Source organism: Lactuca sativa, chromosome 8 (assembly GCF_002870075.4).
Source record: "Lactuca sativa cultivar Salinas chromosome 8, Lsat_Salinas_v11, whole genome shotgun sequence".
In the NCBI taxonomy this organism is placed as follows: domain Eukaryota; kingdom Viridiplantae; phylum Streptophyta; class Magnoliopsida; order Asterales; family Asteraceae; genus Lactuca; species Lactuca sativa.
In genome coordinates, this window is record NC_056630.2 from 333,202,389 (window position 1) to 333,220,116 (window position 17,728).

Consider the following 17,728-nt stretch of genomic DNA (forward strand, 5'->3'; position numbering starts at 1 on the left):
TTTGAGCTTCAATCTTAATTTCCTAGTCCCCCTTCTTTTTACGTGAAATTCAAAAATCATAGCAATATATTAATATTTTTAAAAGGGAAAACTCTGAAAAAAAAAGCAATATATTATTTTTACGGAAAAATACTTTTTAAACAGTTATTTTTACGGAAAAATATATTATTCTTAATTTCCTAGTCCCCCTTCTTTTTATGTTTATATATTTATTTTTTTAAACAGTTTTTTTATGTAATTTTATATATTTCAAAAGCTTCCAGCTATGTATCTCAAACACACATGTAACAAATAAAAGTTATACCTTCCAGCTACCAGTTATCCGCTACCAACTATATGCTACCGGCTACACACTATCAGCTACATGCTACCAACTACACACTACCAGCTAACAATTAATTTTGCCAAACACGCTTTTAGTCTATATGGCTTTAGAAAAATATAGTATATATCCTCGAATATGCGAAAAAATATTATATTGTTATTGTGTCCAATAAAATTATTGTATATTTTAATCAATCCCAAAATAATACATCAGAACCAAAAATGGAAATGACATAGCATTATTAATGTTATTTTTTATGTTTACTTGGAAATGATAAATGAATTTCTAACCCAATACATCTTCCACTAGCCATTGATTGGGTTTTTGTAGGGGTTTCAAAACCCTTATGATTTGTTTTGCAGCAAGATTTGAGCTAATGAATTTTCTCAATCTTCAATGGTAATCTCTATTTTGTCTTCATCGTGTACTAATACGAATCCACTGTAATTCGAGAAATAGAGGATCTTCCAAGAGTTTAAAATTCAAATACCATTATTCATGATGATCAAAATACGATACTAAAACCCTATAAACAAGTGTTATCCGATAATTGTATCCAAAATAGAAGATACTAATAGATATCCTAGTTTTAAATAAAGATAACTTTTACCTAACGTAAATAAATAAGTGATGTTGTTGGCCAAATTGAAGAGTTGTATCATTACTCCACTCCCAAAAAAACACTTTCTCCTGAAGATGGAAATTTGGGTTCTACAATTGAATATTGCTTAAATTGTTTGGCATCTCCTAGATAGAATGTCAAAGGACAAGGTAAGTTAACATGATCTTTATTAATAATGAATTTTGGTTTTTAAATTTCCAATTATGAATAAATAAATGATAGGGTAAATTACATTTTTGTCCTTATTGTTAGTTAAATTGTATGGATATGATATATTCAACAGTTTGATTTTTTTTTTTTTTAATTCTCGGTCCCAAAAACATCGTTTTGTCACTCTCAGTCCCTGATTTTTTAACTTAATGGGTCAGCTGTTGAGTTCCGACAAAGTTGACCATTTTTCCCCTATCTTCTTCATCATTATGTTTGAGAAGCCTATTTAGAATCAAAACAAATCAACCGTTTTTGTCTTGCTAATTATCAACCCATTGCAACCTTACCCTTGAAAAAGACTTTGAAAATTTCTACAAATCTAGAAAGTGCTTTAAAATGAGAGTGAGTTGCTGTAATTGGTATAGCTTCAAAGTACAATACTATAATAACATGAAGTAAAATGAAAGTAGGAAGTAGTTATCAATGATTTTACATATATGTTTCAACTTATGTCATTTTGGCATACATTATTCTGCCTTAGCATTACCCGGACTCAATTTCTATGAAACTGTGATTTCATGGCTGATTTGTTGTATCAAGGTTGAAGTATGTGAAAAGGAGACATAATTCTAGAGAATCTGAGTTCGTTTTTTGGTGCATTTAAGAAGCAAAATGTGAATCGAAAATTGAACAAAATCAGTTTCAAAACACACAGATCACATAAATTTAACTTAACTTACAATTAATGTATGATAAGAAATCATAATCTTCAAGTGTTCATGAGCATTAGTGTATTGCTTGAAACCCCACACTGTACGATTGTTGTTGGCCTATGGTCAAATTCAGGATCAATTGACAAAATTAAGTATATAATATTCACAGAATTAAGTATATAATATTCATTAAAAAAATGAATTTTTTATTGTGTTATATGTCTATAAACTTTACAAATTGTAAATTAATTATTACATGTTATGTGGAATTTTCCATCTGAAATAAATGACTAATAGATTAATTAATTATTAACAATCGGGAGCATGTGAAAACCCTTTTCGTGAGACAAATCATCCTCTGTTGTTGGTAGCCATTGCTTCTTCAATGCTTCTTATGACGATACTGAGAGTGGCACCGCTTTCCAGAGCTTTAACAGCCGCTTGATGAGCATGTTTATGCCATTTCAACAGATTGTAAGATTGCAAAACCGACCACCTTGCTTGATTTGACATCTATTTCAACACAACAATTAATAATAATAATAATAATAATAATAATAATAATAATAATAATAATAAAATCCAAAAATCTTACCTGTGCAACGGATAATGGTGGTTCCAGAAGCAAACAAATGCTCCTAAATAGATTTTCATCATTCTCTCCCCCCTCAGCCTCTCCATACACAAGAGCTTCTGCTGCTATCCCACCAAATAACACCATGCAGTATCTATCTCAATTCTCAACAAAATATTAATATTTGTCAATTACACACACAGCAATAGCATAAGAAAAGAATACCTACCTGTCAAACGCAATGCCACTGAGTCGACCCTCAGCAAGCTCGTTTTGAAGGTTCTCATCCCAAAACTGTGTCCCTGCCTACAATGCAATTCACACACACTAATTAATACCACTCAATTTTCCAATTTAACTTTTTTTTTTATAATAAGCTATGCATTACCTGCCCTTGAATCCCCATCTGCATTGCAACAATAGGATCCAAAATTACTCCACGAATGGGGCATCCCATAAGATAAGCTGCGGGAAGTTCAAGTTAGTCAATCATTATTGTCTATAATCCAATCCCAACTATAGATTGCCCAAATCGATTGACTCACAAACAAGAAGATGTCCTGCTTCGTGAACAAGAATGCGCCTCTTGTATGGAGGCCAATAACTTGATATCTGGGCTAGACAAGACCCGCCAAGAAATATGGAGTCTACCATGGCTGAACCCAATATTACTGCCAGTTGAGGTCTCAGATCGATTCCATGGTCTATCAGATATGATAACCCAGCAAAACATGCGATCAGAACAGCACTAGAGCTTCTAGAAAGACCCCACTTCTTTGGTGAAAGTTTCGAAACTGTAGAATCAATTGCAACAATAAAGAAATTTAATTTTTTATTTTTTAATCAACATGATCGATCATGTGAAAGGTACCTTCTAAACCAGTTGAAGATTCCAAAACGGTTGGTGTAACATCTCTCGGTCCCTCCAGAACTGCGGATTGTGAAAATAAGTAAATAAAGTGGTAATACAATATTAACATTAACAAATCTGGAATAAATAATAGGGAACTAAAAATATTACCAATACTGCGATACTTTCCGAAATAATTCAAGAAGCCCTTGTCCTTTAAAAAAGCATAAGCAGTAGCAACAAGCCTCATATCATCGGCGTTTAAGCATGTATCCAATACTTGCCAATCCCTCTGCAACTGCAGCTCTCCCAAACCCAAACCTTGTAATGGAATTGGAATTTCCTGGAGGAAACGAAGGGCTCGACCAAGATCTTTCTCTTTAACGGCTTCCTCATACTCTCTCCATTCTGTCAGCGCGGCTCTGGTTGTGATGCGCCGTAAGCGTAAACGATGGCTGCTTCCGCATGGATTAACTGGAAATAGTTCCGAGTAAAAGAAGTTAATCGTCCGCGAGATGCGGCAACATGGGTGTCTTTGTAAGGGAATAAGAGGCGCCGATGGAGTACATCGGGAAAGAATTAACATTGGAGCTCCGTTGTTGTCAATTCAACTGAATGATCTGGAAGGAAAAAAGGGGAGGAATTTTAACCTTTCTATTGGACTAGAGTGTTGATTTAGTTTTTTGAGCTTTCGGAAAAAACTTAGAACCAAAAAAAAAAAAAAAAAAAAAAATTACGTTGGGAGTTTCTCGTTTCAGGAAAAAAAAAATGTTGAAGAAAAGAAAAAGTTTTTTAAACAAAAAGCTTTAAATTCATTTAACAAAAAGTTTTTTAAAATTTTAACAACATACTTTTTAAAATAAATAAAGAATATCCACACATTTGGTGATAATTAAATCTAAATATATTTTAATGATGATGATGATGTATTTATTTGAAACAAAATATATCTTATATGATTAAATATAAACAAATATTCTGGACCATATTCATGTATTTTCCATTTGTAATGTGTAAGCTTATTACTATTACTTAATCGTCAGTTTAGGTTAAAAGAGACAACACTTTTCAAGGTTGGCATTCATTTATTTCAAAGTAACGTCCACTTATAACCTTTGTTTATATCAATCAATTTATAGTTTATGAATTTTATTGAAAATTTAGTACAATAAAAATTCTCGCTTAATGCAAAATCTGTGAAATAAACTTAATTTTATCAATTATCCTAAATCTGCTGCTTTTTATTGAAACATGTCTTCAAATCCCTTACAAGTAATGTCGGCCAACGGATCACATGTGACTGGTAGGCCAACAATCATACAAAGTCATTTTTCCCATTAATGTTGAAAAAAAAAAACAACCTTATGTGTGTTTGGTTATAGAAAATTTCAAAAACTGATTTGATTTCAGTTTTTCAAAGTTTTTTAAGAAAATGAAAATTTTCATTTTCCCAAATTATTGGAAAAGTGGTTTTTAATGTTTTTCTTGCATTTCATTTTCTAAATTTTTCTAAAATATAAACCTTACAACACATCCATCCCTCACTTACACCCTCAACCCAATACCACACTCACACTCATCCTACATCAATCCCCACATCTACCTCACCGCCACCCACCACTACCACCCTACATCCACCCCAAGGCCAACTTTACTTCAATAAAAATTAAGCAAGGGTTTAGGATCCACTTAACCCAAATATCCATTAGTGATTCTTCATTCGGTATTCGCACACGCCACAAAAGAAAACATCAACCAAGCGACTGCCAACTCTTCTTCTTCCAATCTTCCTTATCCGCTTCTCTTTCTCTGATTCTCCATTCTCGGCAGAAACAATCATTACCAATCTGTAATATCAATTGGACACTGTGGTGGATCATTTGTTATGTTTTTTTCATTTATGAATTATGATGTGGCTATAACAAGGTTTTAAAATACGGAATCGGCCTCAAGGCGTTTACCCCTCGCCTCACGAGGCGTAAGCCTCGAGGCGGAATAAAATAATAATAATAATAATAATATATTATATTAATCATAAAAAAACATACTAAAGTCCAATTTCAAACATAACAGTCTTACTTAATGTCATCATCCCAAAAATAAAAAGATACTAAAATTCATAAGTCTTCAAATCATGCCAAATTAGTAAAAACAAATGCATAATAGTCTTCAAATCAAGCCAAATCAACAAAAACGAAGGTCATCATCATCTTCCATTTGACCATCGAGCTCATCATCTTCATCAACCAGATTTAGTTGAACACCTTTGATTTGAAGCAGTCAAGAGTCAAGCAACCTTCGAGAAGTCCAACTTCAATTTCAACTCAGTACCTTCGGATTTTGATGCAGAAGTGGGGAACAACTTCGATTTTAACTCACAAGTTGATGGCCATGTTCGATTTGGCTAACAACAGTTAACAGGGGGAGTAAGAAGAAACGAGAAGAGAAAAGAAATAAGAAACGAGAGAATAAGGAGTGACGGCTGGAGAAAAATTAGGTCAAGTAAAGATATCACGTGATTTCTAAGGTCAAAAAAAAAAAAAAAAAAAAAAAAAAAAAAAAACAGAACGCCTCTTACGCCCCGCCTCGGACCGCTTTTCACCGCCTCACTCTCCCCCTAAGAAGCGTAGCCTCAGAATCGTTTTTCGTCCGCCTCGCCTCAAGGCGCGCCTCGAGGCGTACGCCTCGAACGATTTTTAAAACCTTGGGCTATAACTTTTGTAGATGCTCTAGTAGTCTAGTTTGTATGACAATATGTTCCAATTTCAACAATATGGTGTAAACATGATGTTCTTCTTGTTCTATGAAGGAACATTTATCTTTAAATTAAATGTGTAGTGCATTACCATTGAATCAGGTTCGGAACTAAATGTATAGTACATTACTATTGAATCAGGGTTTATAAAATTACATATAGTAAATGCCAAAAAGCCCCAAATTGTTGGTTTGCTTAAAGCCCTCAAACCGGTTGAAAAATGATAGAAAATGTACAACCAAACACGTCTTCTAATTTTCTAAAAGGAAAAAAATGAAAAGGCCATTAGTTTCAACCAAACACGTTTTCCAAAATTTTCAATGAAAACTCGGTTCCATTTTTCAACAACGTTTCATAGGAAAATGAAAACAATTTTCCACAACCAAACACATCCTATATTATTCACAAAATACCTTTACAAATCATGCATCACAACTCAAAGTTCATTACCGGATAAAACAATACGATCTTCTAAACAACAAAAAAAAAATATATTGTGCACAATACCAACAACACATTACTTCAGGAAGAAGGAAAGCAAATAAAATAACTTGTTGCAAGTGTTCCTTTCCTTTTCTATTGTGCACTCGTTTCCTTGCGTTATTTGATATGGTGGACTTAAATTTGTATCTATTCTCCTATCAATTTTTGGTTTTTCTCCCATCATGATTTCTTCTAAATTGGCTGAATTTTCTCCTATCGTATCATTTAGTCTTCCTTTATTGTTTAAGAATTGGATATTTGTAGTGAATTTCTTTTTTATTTTATTTCATATCCATTTTATAATCGTTTGTCTTATGTATTGTTATGTATTGTTTTTTATATCCAAAAGCATTATGAATCATTTCTAACTTATCTATCACATCATTACACTTGCCACTTTTTTTCCACTCTTCGATTCATGTTTACACCAACTCTTTTATCCACTCTTCAATTCATGTTTACGTCAACTGTTGTTGTTAGTTTGTTACTTATTAGCTTACATTTGATGGTTTAATCTCTTATCACAAATTTTATTATAACTTTCATGATATAGATTAATGATTGAACTTTTTTGTAATATAAGTCATTCGTATTATTTTTCAATATGACTATTACTATTGGTGGTGGTGGTGTATTTACTCCAAGATTCTCTTTTGTATAATCATTAAGAATGATATGTGTAACACTATGAAGGCTTAACAACTATATCATCAATGTAAGAGCAAAGTTGTATGAAATTTCGAAAATGAATGTAGAATCTCATTAAATTCTACCCATACTCACTCGGCTATTTGAAAATACAGAGTAGTATGGAGAGAATGGTTTTTTTCTTTTATTCTTATGGCATATGTGGGATGATTGTAGCATGGTGAAAGGAATTTTTAGCAACTAATGTACTTCATACATAATTACATATAATTTATATTTGTAATGGGTTTTACTGTGGAATAATGATGCTGGAAAATTAATCTTGGCTAAATCACAAGACCAAAAACAACTATAGGAGACTCACGTTTTCAGATACCCAGGTAAAAAGACATTATCTTGCAACATTCTTTCAAATTCGTGAGTTTTATCATCCCTTACCTTAAGTGAAATCCTCTCTGGCTAAATAAAAGCCCCCAAATCATCAAAGCCCTATATTTCAAAACAAATTACAGTATAAGGAAAAGGGTTATACAAATAACCGCTAATGGAAGTTGATTACTATATATTGGAATTTCGCTAATTTTTTGACCAAAATTACCGCTTCCCAATGAAACCTTTTTTTAAAAGTCAATAAAATGATCAAATAACAAATTGGGTGTCAAAAGGTTTTTGATATTTTTCGAGTGGCTGAGTAGAATGGATTTCAAACTTGGTAACCAGTAAGTCCCCCTTATCTTCACAAGAATATTAAGAATAATACTTCTGCAAGCTATCATGTTATCAAGTGAAGGCTGTTTCAATTGTTGAAGGTGCTAGCATTTGACTGAAATATTGACCGTGATGATAAGTTATTCTGTTCATTATGTGCCAGGGAGTAGAATGGAGGATTTTGGTGAAAATGGGTGATTGAGAAATAAGTAGGGAAGCTGCTGTGTAAGTATGTGATTTGATCAGTTGAAGTATTTGTGATGAAAATGTCATTGGGTTTACATTTTGTCCTTCTCATGTGGGTTTTATTTTGTTGTTGGGGGTTGATTTGCATTTGGCCAGTTATTTTAACTCGACAATCTTGGTTTTTTTTTTCAATATGTCAATTTTGAAACATCATTCATATCATGTTTGACACAGGATCGAGACTATTGACATGTCAGAACAAGAGGAACAATCCTTTAACAGTTTAATGGAAACGGGAAAGTGACATTAAATATATAGCAGAAGTCTAACCTTCGTTGAAGAATCTGGGAAGATGATGAATGAATCCTCAGTCGACAGAGATGAATTAGGGTTTTGTTGTGTGGATGATGTAGTCGATGTTCCGTATTCAGGAAGTCGGTAACATCAATCATTGATCAGGGTTTTTTTATATGAGTGGATCCATCGGTCTTTGGATGTGAAACGGTATAAAAGAGGGAAAAAAAAAAAGATACGTTTGCGTCGTTACGGAGATGGGTTACGTGGCCTGAAGCGAACCATGTAAACTGGATATAGGAGGCAAACCAAATTTCGTTGTGTTATCTGAATATATGGAAGCAGATATTAGGCTCAATTAAGGTTGCGACTTATAATAATCCTTACTTTATATATTAGGCTCAACTTCTGAAAATGATTCATGACCCTAATACCATATTACAGTTTAGGGCAGAAAAGCATTTCATGGAGAATCAATTATAACAATTAGACAAAACTGCAAAAATATCCCTGTGGTATGTATTTTTTGGGAGTTTTAGTCCAAACCACGATTTTTTTGGATTGGTGGTCCTTTTGAGCTAGTTTCTTTATGTTTTTGGTCCTTCAGTAAACTTAAAAGACTATTATGTCCTTCTGATATATTTTTTTATGCTTTTTCTATTTAATTTAAATAAAAAATAAAATAATTAACTAATTTGGGGCCCACATCTCTCTCTCACACACACACAGAATAAAGCACACATCTCATTTTTTTCTTTCGATCTCAACTTTAATGAATACGAAGAGCTGCTACCTCCGACGATCTTGAGACAGCCACCGCACCACCTGCCATCGCCCTCCTCTGGTTCGGTATTGCACCCCACCACCATTGCTCCGCCACTACCTCCCCGTCTCACCTACGAACATCACCGGTAACAAAAAAACGAGAACGGGACTGATGAGGCAAGGCATCCACCACCTCCGTCGGTCATTGCACCACCACTATTCTGCCACTAGCCCATTACTCTACCTAGGGGTGCAAACGAGCAAAGCTACTCACGAGCTACTCGGGATCGGCTCGTTAAAAGTTCAACTCGAAACCGGTTTTAAACGAGCCCAAGCCGAGCTCGAGCTTAAGATTAAGCTCGTTTATTAAACGAGCTTGAGCTCGAGCCTATGTAACTAAGCTCGATTAGGCTCGCGAGCCTAAACGAGCCTTTATAAAATACAATTTATTATTATTTTAATATATTAAAATAAAAACATATTTGGGAAATTATGGATTTCGGGTATTAGTAAACGAGATTCTTAACGAGCTTGAGTCGAGCTTAAGCTTATTTAGGCACATCAAACGAAAAATGAGCCGAGCCCGAGCCCAAGCCAAGCTTGTATAATTCTTTACGAGCTCGAGCCGAGCTCAGTAAAAGAAAGCTCGAGTTGAGCCGAGCTCGAGCTCGAGCCTCGTATAACTTAAACGAGCCCGAGCCGAGCCTGGCCAGACTCGGGCTCGGCTCGGCTCGTTTCCACCCCTAACTCCACCCTCCTCTCCCTTTCGACCGCTAAATGCAGAAGAGGGCGACGAGGTAGCTGGAGCCATCGCCAAACACCCATTGCCGCCCACTGCACATCTCCACTTCCACCTTTGTTCACTTGCATCCTCGTCAACTTCCACCCTCGCCACCCTCGTTACCCATCCAGTTGTGGTGCCCAAATTATTAAACCATGTTCCCAAATAAAAGACTGCTCTGACTCTTCCAAAACCCATAAAACAAAATCGAGTGTGAGTGTGTCTTTTAAATTTTCAGTCAGTGTGTGTGTGTATTCTACCCCCTCCATTTACAGCTGTTGAGTTAGCATACTCTACAATCAAACAGTATATGGAGAAAATCCTGCAAGATCCATACACCAACATCTGAGATCTTTATTTTATTACACTAAAATCAAGAAATTGAAACATTTAGAAACTAGCTTGTAAGAAATTGATACGAGGGGAGGAAGGAGTAAGGGTCGGGGATGTTTGGGGCTCCTGTACTCGACAAAATAAAAACGGTGGTGGTGGGTTTTTACCATGGCAGCGGGGAGAGACGGAGGGAGTTGCACGTCTCCGCTTCCACCTTTTGTTCACTTGCATCCTCGTCAACTTCCACCCTCACCACCCTCGTTACCCCATCCAATTGTGGTGCCCAAATTGTTAAACCATGTTCCCAAATAAAAGACTGCTCCGACTCTTCTAAAATCCATCAAACAAAATCGAGTGTGAGTGTGTCTTTTAAATTTTCAGTGTGTGTGTGTATTCTACCCCCTCCATTTACAGTTGTTGAGTTAGCATACTCTACAATCAAACAGTATCTGGAGACAATCCTGCAAGATTCATACACCAACATCTGAGATCTTTATTTTATTATACGAAAATCAAGAAATTGAAACATTTAGAAACTAGCTTGTAAGAAATTGATATGATGGGAGGAAGGAGTATGGGTCGGGGATGTTTGGGGCTCCTGTACTCGACAAAATAAAAACGATGGTGGTGGGTTTTTACCATGGCAGCGAGGAGAGACGGAGGGAGCTGCTCTGATGGCCAGCAACGGTGGTTCTTGGTTGTAAGTGAAGAAGAAGGAAGGGGAATGTTGGTCGAGAGAGAGAGAGAGAGAGAGAGAGAGAGAGAGAGAGAGAGAGAGAGAGAGAGAGAGAGAGAGAGAGAGAGAGAGACCTTTATTTTATTTTATATATATAAATACTTATAGGAAAATAAAAGAAAATTAGAAAATAAATATAATAAGGCCAATTTAGTCTTTTCAATTTACCGAAGGACCAAAATCACAAACAAACTACCTCAAAATGACCACCAATCCAAAAAAAATCATAGTTTGAATTAAAACCCCAAAAAAAGACATACCACAAAGACCATTTTTCCAATTTTGTATAACAATTACTGAGTAAGTACAAAATATATACAAGGGATCAATAAATAACCGAGTAGAAAAAGTATTTTTTAAATTTGTAGTAGTATTTTAGTTTTGTCGAGTTTCAGTTTCAAGGTTCAAGTTTTGTTTCTCCTTCATTTTTGTTCTTGTCATTTGTTTATTTTGTATTTTCATGTAGGTCCATATAACAAAATTTGTTTCCACAAAACTAAAGTTTATTATTGAGAAAAATTCACGGGCATATGTTACACTTCATTATTGAGAAAGAACATATCGTATGAAAATTGGATATTCATCTAGTTATATTCCAACTCTTTTATCTTCTCATGTAACAATTGAGATACTTCATTTTTCAGATACAACCATGATTATACACATCAAAGATTAGGAGTTTAAAACTAAAATACACAGCTGCTAAAGCTCTTCTTTTATAACATATCATAATACATGGTAACGATCCAAATCAAGAAAATGGTACATATATTATTATTATTATTATTAAAAGCCATGGGGAAGGGTGGATCTAGAGATCAATTTTGGCTGCTAAATACCATGAATGCATTGCAAGACTACCAAAAGACATGATGTTAGCTAGAGATGAGAGTCCATGAATCATCCCAAACTTCTTGTTCATTGCTGCTAGCTTTGGGTTGACCTTTGCAACTTCCTTGTTCTTTGTCCACCCAACTTCTTCTCCAATGTTTGACTCTCTCTCCAGCTTGTGCCTTTGTTTCATCATCTGCATCCACAAATTTGTCTCTCAGAAAACAATAGTCTTTCCATCTACATTTGTCTACATCTATTACTTAATGTGTCAGCGTGTGATGATGATGATGATGGATTTGTCAATGTCACTAAAGCAAAATTTCCTTTAAAGAAGAACATTAAACATAGAGCTAAATGCATGAGGACTAATATAGTAATATGCCAGTGGTTCCAGCTACAGCTATAATGCTATATCATAATATACCGAAAGGTAAGGTGCTATTGAGATTAGGTTATAGGCATGAAATGATAGTTGAAGTTACTTACCTCAATGGTCATGGGAGTAAAGACAAAAAGATTGGTGAGATTGAAGACAAAAGCAGAGACCAAAAACCCAAGCTGATACTTCTCAGCAGTTGATGAAGACTTCCATGGATGTGTATAACCAAAACAACCCACAGTCACCGCACAGCATATCCCAACCATCATAAAGTATGCCGGAAACATCTTGCTTTGCAGATTCCCAAACTGATGCCTTGGCAAATTCCTATGGAAATTGCTCTTTTAAGTTATTAATTTCGAAAACCTAAGGTCGACTCCGAGCTAGGGCACACGCTCATGTAAAATTTCAAAACAATATGAACATAAAAACGAAGTTTGGGGACCTAAACTTTTCATGAGCAAGTTTGGTAAAATAATTTATTATAAGGTATGTGCCAATCAAATCGATATGAAGGAATATTTACTTGAACATGATGATGCCGCCGATGAAGGTGACCCAAAGAGCTGCGCCCCAGGCGGTGGAGAAACATAGGAGATGTGCAAGTTTGACGAACGATGTGATCTTTGCTGATTTTGATCCGAACGTTTCCGGCGAAAATATGACTCCGATTGCCAAGAAGGCAACCGCTGTGAGAAATCGTGTCATCCAAGCCATGATCTTAGCGACTGACTGAAGTTTGTGAAATGAATTGAATAGATGGAAATTTACACAAAATGTAATGTGAAGGGTAAAGGATTAAACCTCACCTAACACTCAGCTGGGGGTGCTAAATGTTAATTGCTAAGCCAATCGTAATAATACATACCATCGGAGGAGGACCTTACCTGCCGAGATTTTGCTAAAATGCCCCTAAAGTTTTTCAGGCTTACATTAAACACCCCTTTCTCTCTCCTTGGCCTTGTTTGTTAAGTAGCACCAGTTAAAATATGATGACCGTTTACTTGTTTCAAAAGTGACTCATTTTTTTTTATCTTTCTGCTATTTAGAAAACGTAAGTGTTCTTTAAAAGAAACATCACATTCAATTTATTTCAATCTATTTAATCCAATCCTGGTTTATGTTTCAAAAACAACCTTATAATTTTGGACAGTTTATATCCTAATCCCTAGTGTCTTGATCTTTTCATCTAAGGAGATAAAATTAAAGAAAAGTAGAAATATTCGCACGCTTTATGACTATAACTGTTATATCTAGGAATTATCGGGGTATTATAATGATAATACAAATATTGTCAGGGGGTAGCTGGGATCTTATAAACAATTAGCCCTGGTGGTCAAAAATAGAGTATAACGACGAGCGGTCTTCTAGAAGACAAGGTCATACTACAACTTCTACAATCAGGGGCGTTTGGATTCGAGTTTAAAAACAAATAACTTTTTTTTTCGTTCTTTAATAGAAGTGTTTGGCTAATATCACAAAATATATTAGGCCGGACAGAACGGGTGCGGGGAGACAAAGCGGGAGCCTTCCCGTCCGGCGGAACACCGCACCGTTGGCGCGGGGAAGGTGTGTGCGGGAAACAAAGAGGGCGCTCTCTCTCTATTGTTGTGATTGGCCGATTTTTTCTTTTTTTTTTTTTTTTTTTTTTGAAAAAATATCGTTGATTAACAATAAAAAGTGATTTTTTTTTGTGGCTGTAACGGCTATTTTCTTTTTATTTCCTTTTTCTATCTTTTTACAACTACTATAAATATATACACATAACTCTTAAACATATCACACTATTCTCTATTCTCTCTACTTTATATCAACAAAAAAAAAATGAATCCCGACAAGTAAACCCCAAGTTCCGATCGACGGAAAAAAAGTCATGGTTCGAGTATAAACATCTCTCCTCGCAACATTTTTGCTATCGATTCATCTCAGCAAGGAGTTTACCGCCCCCAACTCGATGCTCTCATTCAATCTCCACTACAAATTCAATACCAAAATGTTGGCCAATATTACCCGATGCAAGTTCCAAATGTTCTGTCGCAAATGTTTTCAAACTTTGTTGTGTTTTCGGATCAACAATCGCCAAATCAACCTCAACCCCAAACTCAAACTGAAACTCAAACCCAAACCCAACACCACCACCAACTTGTCAATGAATCGGATGACGCGGAAGAAGAAGACATGGTTCCCGAAACTCAACCAACACCACCACCACAAAGACGTAAAGGGAAAAAACAAGTGCGCGAGGGTGTCGCACAACCGGAAGACAAAAGTCGACACTATGGGTTCCACACGAAGAGCTAGTTTTGGTCAAAGCTTGGGTTGATATTTCTGAAGATTCGATTCAGGGAAACGCACAACCGAGAGAATATTTTTGGTTTCTCATTTTAGAACGATTTCAAGAAGAGCTAGGAAAATGTGACGACTACCGTACGAAAAATCAACTTAACTCGAACTTTCGAGAAATAGCAAAGGGGGTTTCAAAAATTAACGGGTCGTACAACAACCTAAAAACCCAACGAAAAAGCGGCCAAGGCGACGAAAAAATACTTCAAGAAGCGTTGCAGTTTTACCTTGAGAAAGTCGGAAAACCATTCAAGTGGCACGATTGTTGGAAATTATTGGTCTGAAGTCATAGGTGGAAAAAATACGAGCGGGATTTTATTTTTGGAGTCCAACTATCAAAGCGAACGAAAACGGGCTCTAGTGGTTACACAATCTCCTCCGATGCTCGGGTCGGTCTAGATTTAAATCAGGACGACGAACTCAAGCTAGAAGAACTTTAACGCCCAATGGGTAAGGACAAAGCGAAGAGAAAGGGAAAAGAGACTTCTTCGAGTGCATCTGATTTCAACGTGGACATTGACGAAATGCGGAAGATAACATCGTCGTTTGATCGATATAATCTAAATTTCTCCGAACCTTTGGCTTTCGACAAAGAAAAAGAAGAAACAAGGAAAAAGGAGCGGACGGAGAGACAAGAAATGGAAGACATGAAGTTTTTTATGGAAAACGTCGATCATCTCTCGGGACCGGCTCTCGAGCTCGTAATGAAGAAGAGGGAAAAAATTTTGAAAAAATATTTTCCGTAGGTCATTGGTGGTTTGTTTGATTTTTAGTTTATGTGTGTGTGTGTGTTTTTTTTTATTTTCTACTTTTTTATAATTTAGGTTTAATGTAAGTTTTATTTAAATTAATGAAATGCTTTTTATTTTTAATTAAGTTTTATGTTTAGTATTAATTTAAAAATAATTCATAACAAAAAAATTAATTTTATTTAAAATAAAAAAAAATTAAAAAAAAAAAAAGTGAGGGAAGGGTTTCCCTCCCACTCATTGGCTTTTAGGTGAGGGAAAGAGAGGTATGACCCACAAAAAGTGAGGGAAGCTTCCCTCTCACTCCTTCCAGTCTTACTGAGTTACTGGTAATTGTAGGGCTGGCAATTCTCGACACGACACGAAATAAATGGATTTGGGTTGAGTTTTTCAACCCGAACCCGCTAACCCACTAACCCACCAACCCGTTTACTAAACGGGTCATATATGGGTTACTCAAAAAATAAACGGGTTGACCCGCCAACCCGTTTATATTCTTAATAAAAAAAATTTATTTTATTTTTAAATGTATTTATGTATCAAGTATTAATATTTAATAAGTATTATATAATATATACCATTGATTGATAGACCATTTGACTGTTTTGACATTTTGACTCGTGGTGGATGGTCTAAGGTCGTGAGTCGTAACCTAAAAGGCTAAGTCTGTAACATGTTTCTATGAATGTTTTTAATTTTCATTTGGATATTTAAGACTTAAATGTCTAAAATTCGGACCCACAAACCCAAATCTAACCCACGAACCCGCCAACCTATGAACCCGTATAAATAAATGGGTTGGCGGGTCATATATGGGTTTATGTTCCAAACCCGCCAACCCGTAACCCGCCAACCCGTGACCTGTATATTTAAATGGGTCGTGTTTGGGTTGACATATTTTGACCCACCAACCCGTTAACCCGCGACACGTCAACCCGAACACGACACGATTGTCGGGCCTAAGTAATTGCATATAAACAAGTTTGTCAAATGTTAGTAAAAATGGAGTATAAAAGACAATTGATATTCTAGAAGACAAGGTCATGTTATTTATTTATTTTTAGTTTTTTTGACAAAGTTTTTATCAAATAGTTTAAAAAATTTTAAAAATAATTAATTCAACTTTTATATATCTTAAATGTTTGTATAAGCTCGCTCCTACTCTATAATTTATTATTTACTAACATATACTATATTTTTGAAGAAAAAAATATTACTTGACATTATAATTAAAATAAATCGAAACATTACGATGTGAATATAAAAACGTTACTTGATAAAATTTACACCTATGTAGTTAAGTTTAAAAAAATGATAATAACCGCAATATTTTATAATATTTTATATTTTTGTATTTTGAAAATATTCACAACTAATTTTAATTTACAGACAGAATTACATAAATGGCCTATATAGTTGGCATAAAAGACCAATGTAGTCCTTATAAGGAATTTTGGAGCGTATGGTCCCTGTTGCTACGAATTGTTGCACGAACAACCCTAACGACCGACTCCTTGTCCTATTACTATAAAATATAAACCTAAAATAAGCCCAAGTATGTTGACCATAAGTTTTTGTTTAAGTTATTATAAAGTTTTACCGCTGGCAATTTGATACTAGTCAATCACAAAACCATTTCAATTTCATTTAGACCGTGCGATATGGACAACGCCATACGGCGTTACGCTGAGGTGGCAGCGCCCATAACAGCGACATAACGCCGAAACATTGCCTCAACACCCTGTTATGAGGCGTTACGCGATGATGCGTTACCATGGTAACGGATTCTAGCGTGTTATTTTTCGACCATTTCACTTTCACACCCGTTGAAAAATGGTAATATTACCGTTTAAATACGGTAAGTTCAGAAAAAATACTAATTAATTTTTTGTAAAACTATATCAATACATATATACCTTATTCTACACTTCTATTTCTTTATATCTATCTCTATTTCTTTTATCATTCAAAACACAAAAAACCATTATGGATCAAAACCCGAATACTCTTCCTCCGAACACAAACACATCTATTCCATTAGGTTTTGTGGGATACGAGGGATACATGAACCTTCTAAACTCCCAAAACTCATCACAACTAATTTTTTGTAAAACTATATCAATACATATATACCTTATTCTACACTTCTATTTCTCTATATCTATCTCTATTTTTTATCATTCAAAACACAAAAAACCATTATGGATCAAAACCCGAATACTCCTCCTACGAACACAAACACATCTATTACATTAGGTTTTGTGGGATACGAGGGATACATGAACATTCTAAACTCCCAAAACTCATCACAACTTCCATATTCCGACAATTCTTTCAACCCCGAATCACCCCCACTACAATTCTCTACCTCGCCTTTTATGCAAGAAAATGCAAACATTCAACAAAACCTTTTTAACACATTCGGTCTCATGCGACAAACAGTCACACAACCTCCACCCACGCAAGAAATGGTTGTCGAGACGCAAGCCAGGGGTAGTCA

General features: G+C 35.2%; 2 protein-coding genes across 6 annotated transcripts; both read right to left on the reverse strand.

Moving 5' to 3' along the window:
• Positions 1-1,995: 1,995 nt before the first annotated feature.
• On the reverse strand, positions 1,996-8,714 carry LOC111892012 (uncharacterized). 5 transcript variants are annotated; one of them, XM_023888066.3, is made up of 10 exons: positions 8,345-8,714; positions 7,559-7,609; positions 4,929-5,081; positions 3,406-3,854; positions 3,256-3,315; positions 2,930-3,178; positions 2,773-2,849; positions 2,614-2,690; positions 2,406-2,538; positions 1,996-2,323 (listed from the first exon to the last, which is right to left on the reverse strand). In XM_023888066.3, exons 4-10 carry the CDS (start codon positions 3,818-3,820, stop codon positions 2,162-2,164), a joined length of 1,173 nt encoding a protein of 390 aa, XP_023743834.1. In that variant the 5' UTR covers positions 3,821-3,854; positions 4,929-5,081; positions 7,559-7,609; positions 8,345-8,714; the 3' UTR covers positions 1,996-2,161. The 5 variants fall into 5 exon arrangements, with proteins under 5 accessions (XP_023743834.1, XP_023743835.1, XP_023743836.1 ...); XM_023888067.3 differs by having other exon boundaries at positions 4,929-5,100; XM_023888068.3 differs by lacking the exon at positions 7,559-7,609.
• A 2,909-nt stretch (positions 8,715-11,623) lies between these two features.
• LOC111892016 (uncharacterized) lies at positions 11,624-12,971 on the reverse strand. The gene is made up of 3 exons (XM_023888077.3): positions 12,663-12,971; positions 12,244-12,463; positions 11,624-11,950 (listed from the first exon to the last, which is right to left on the reverse strand). Exons 1-3 carry the CDS (start codon positions 12,851-12,853, stop codon positions 11,735-11,737), a joined length of 627 nt encoding a protein of 208 aa, XP_023743845.1. The 5' UTR covers positions 12,854-12,971; the 3' UTR covers positions 11,624-11,734.
• Positions 12,972-17,728: the final 4,757 nt, after the last annotated feature.

Bases quoted from the DNA above. Each gene is read 5' to 3' on its own strand.
- LOC111892016 (XM_023888077.3), bottom strand. From the start codon at position 12,853: ATGGCTTGGATGACACGATTTCTCACAGCGGTTGCCTTCTTGGCAATC. The intron at 12,464-12,662 runs GTAAATATTCCT...CAATTTCCATAG, and splicing joins GGCGGCATCATCATGTTCAA to GAATTTGCCAAGGCATCAGT. The intron at 11,951-12,243 runs GTAAGTAACTTC...TTGTGGATGCAG, and splicing joins TTACTCCCATGACCATTGAG to ATGATGAAACAAAGGCACAA.
- LOC111892012 (XM_023888069.3), bottom strand. From the start codon at position 3,820: ATGTTAATTCTTTCCCGATGTACTCCATCGGCGCCTCTTATTCCCTTA. The intron at 2,850-2,929 runs GTGAGTCAATCG...AACTTCCCGCAG, and splicing joins AGCAGGACATCTTCTTGTTT to CTTATCTTATGGGATGCCCC. The intron at 2,691-2,772 runs GTAATGCATAGC...ATTGCATTGTAG, and splicing joins AGATGGGGATTCAAGGGCAG to GCAGGGACACAGTTTTGGGA.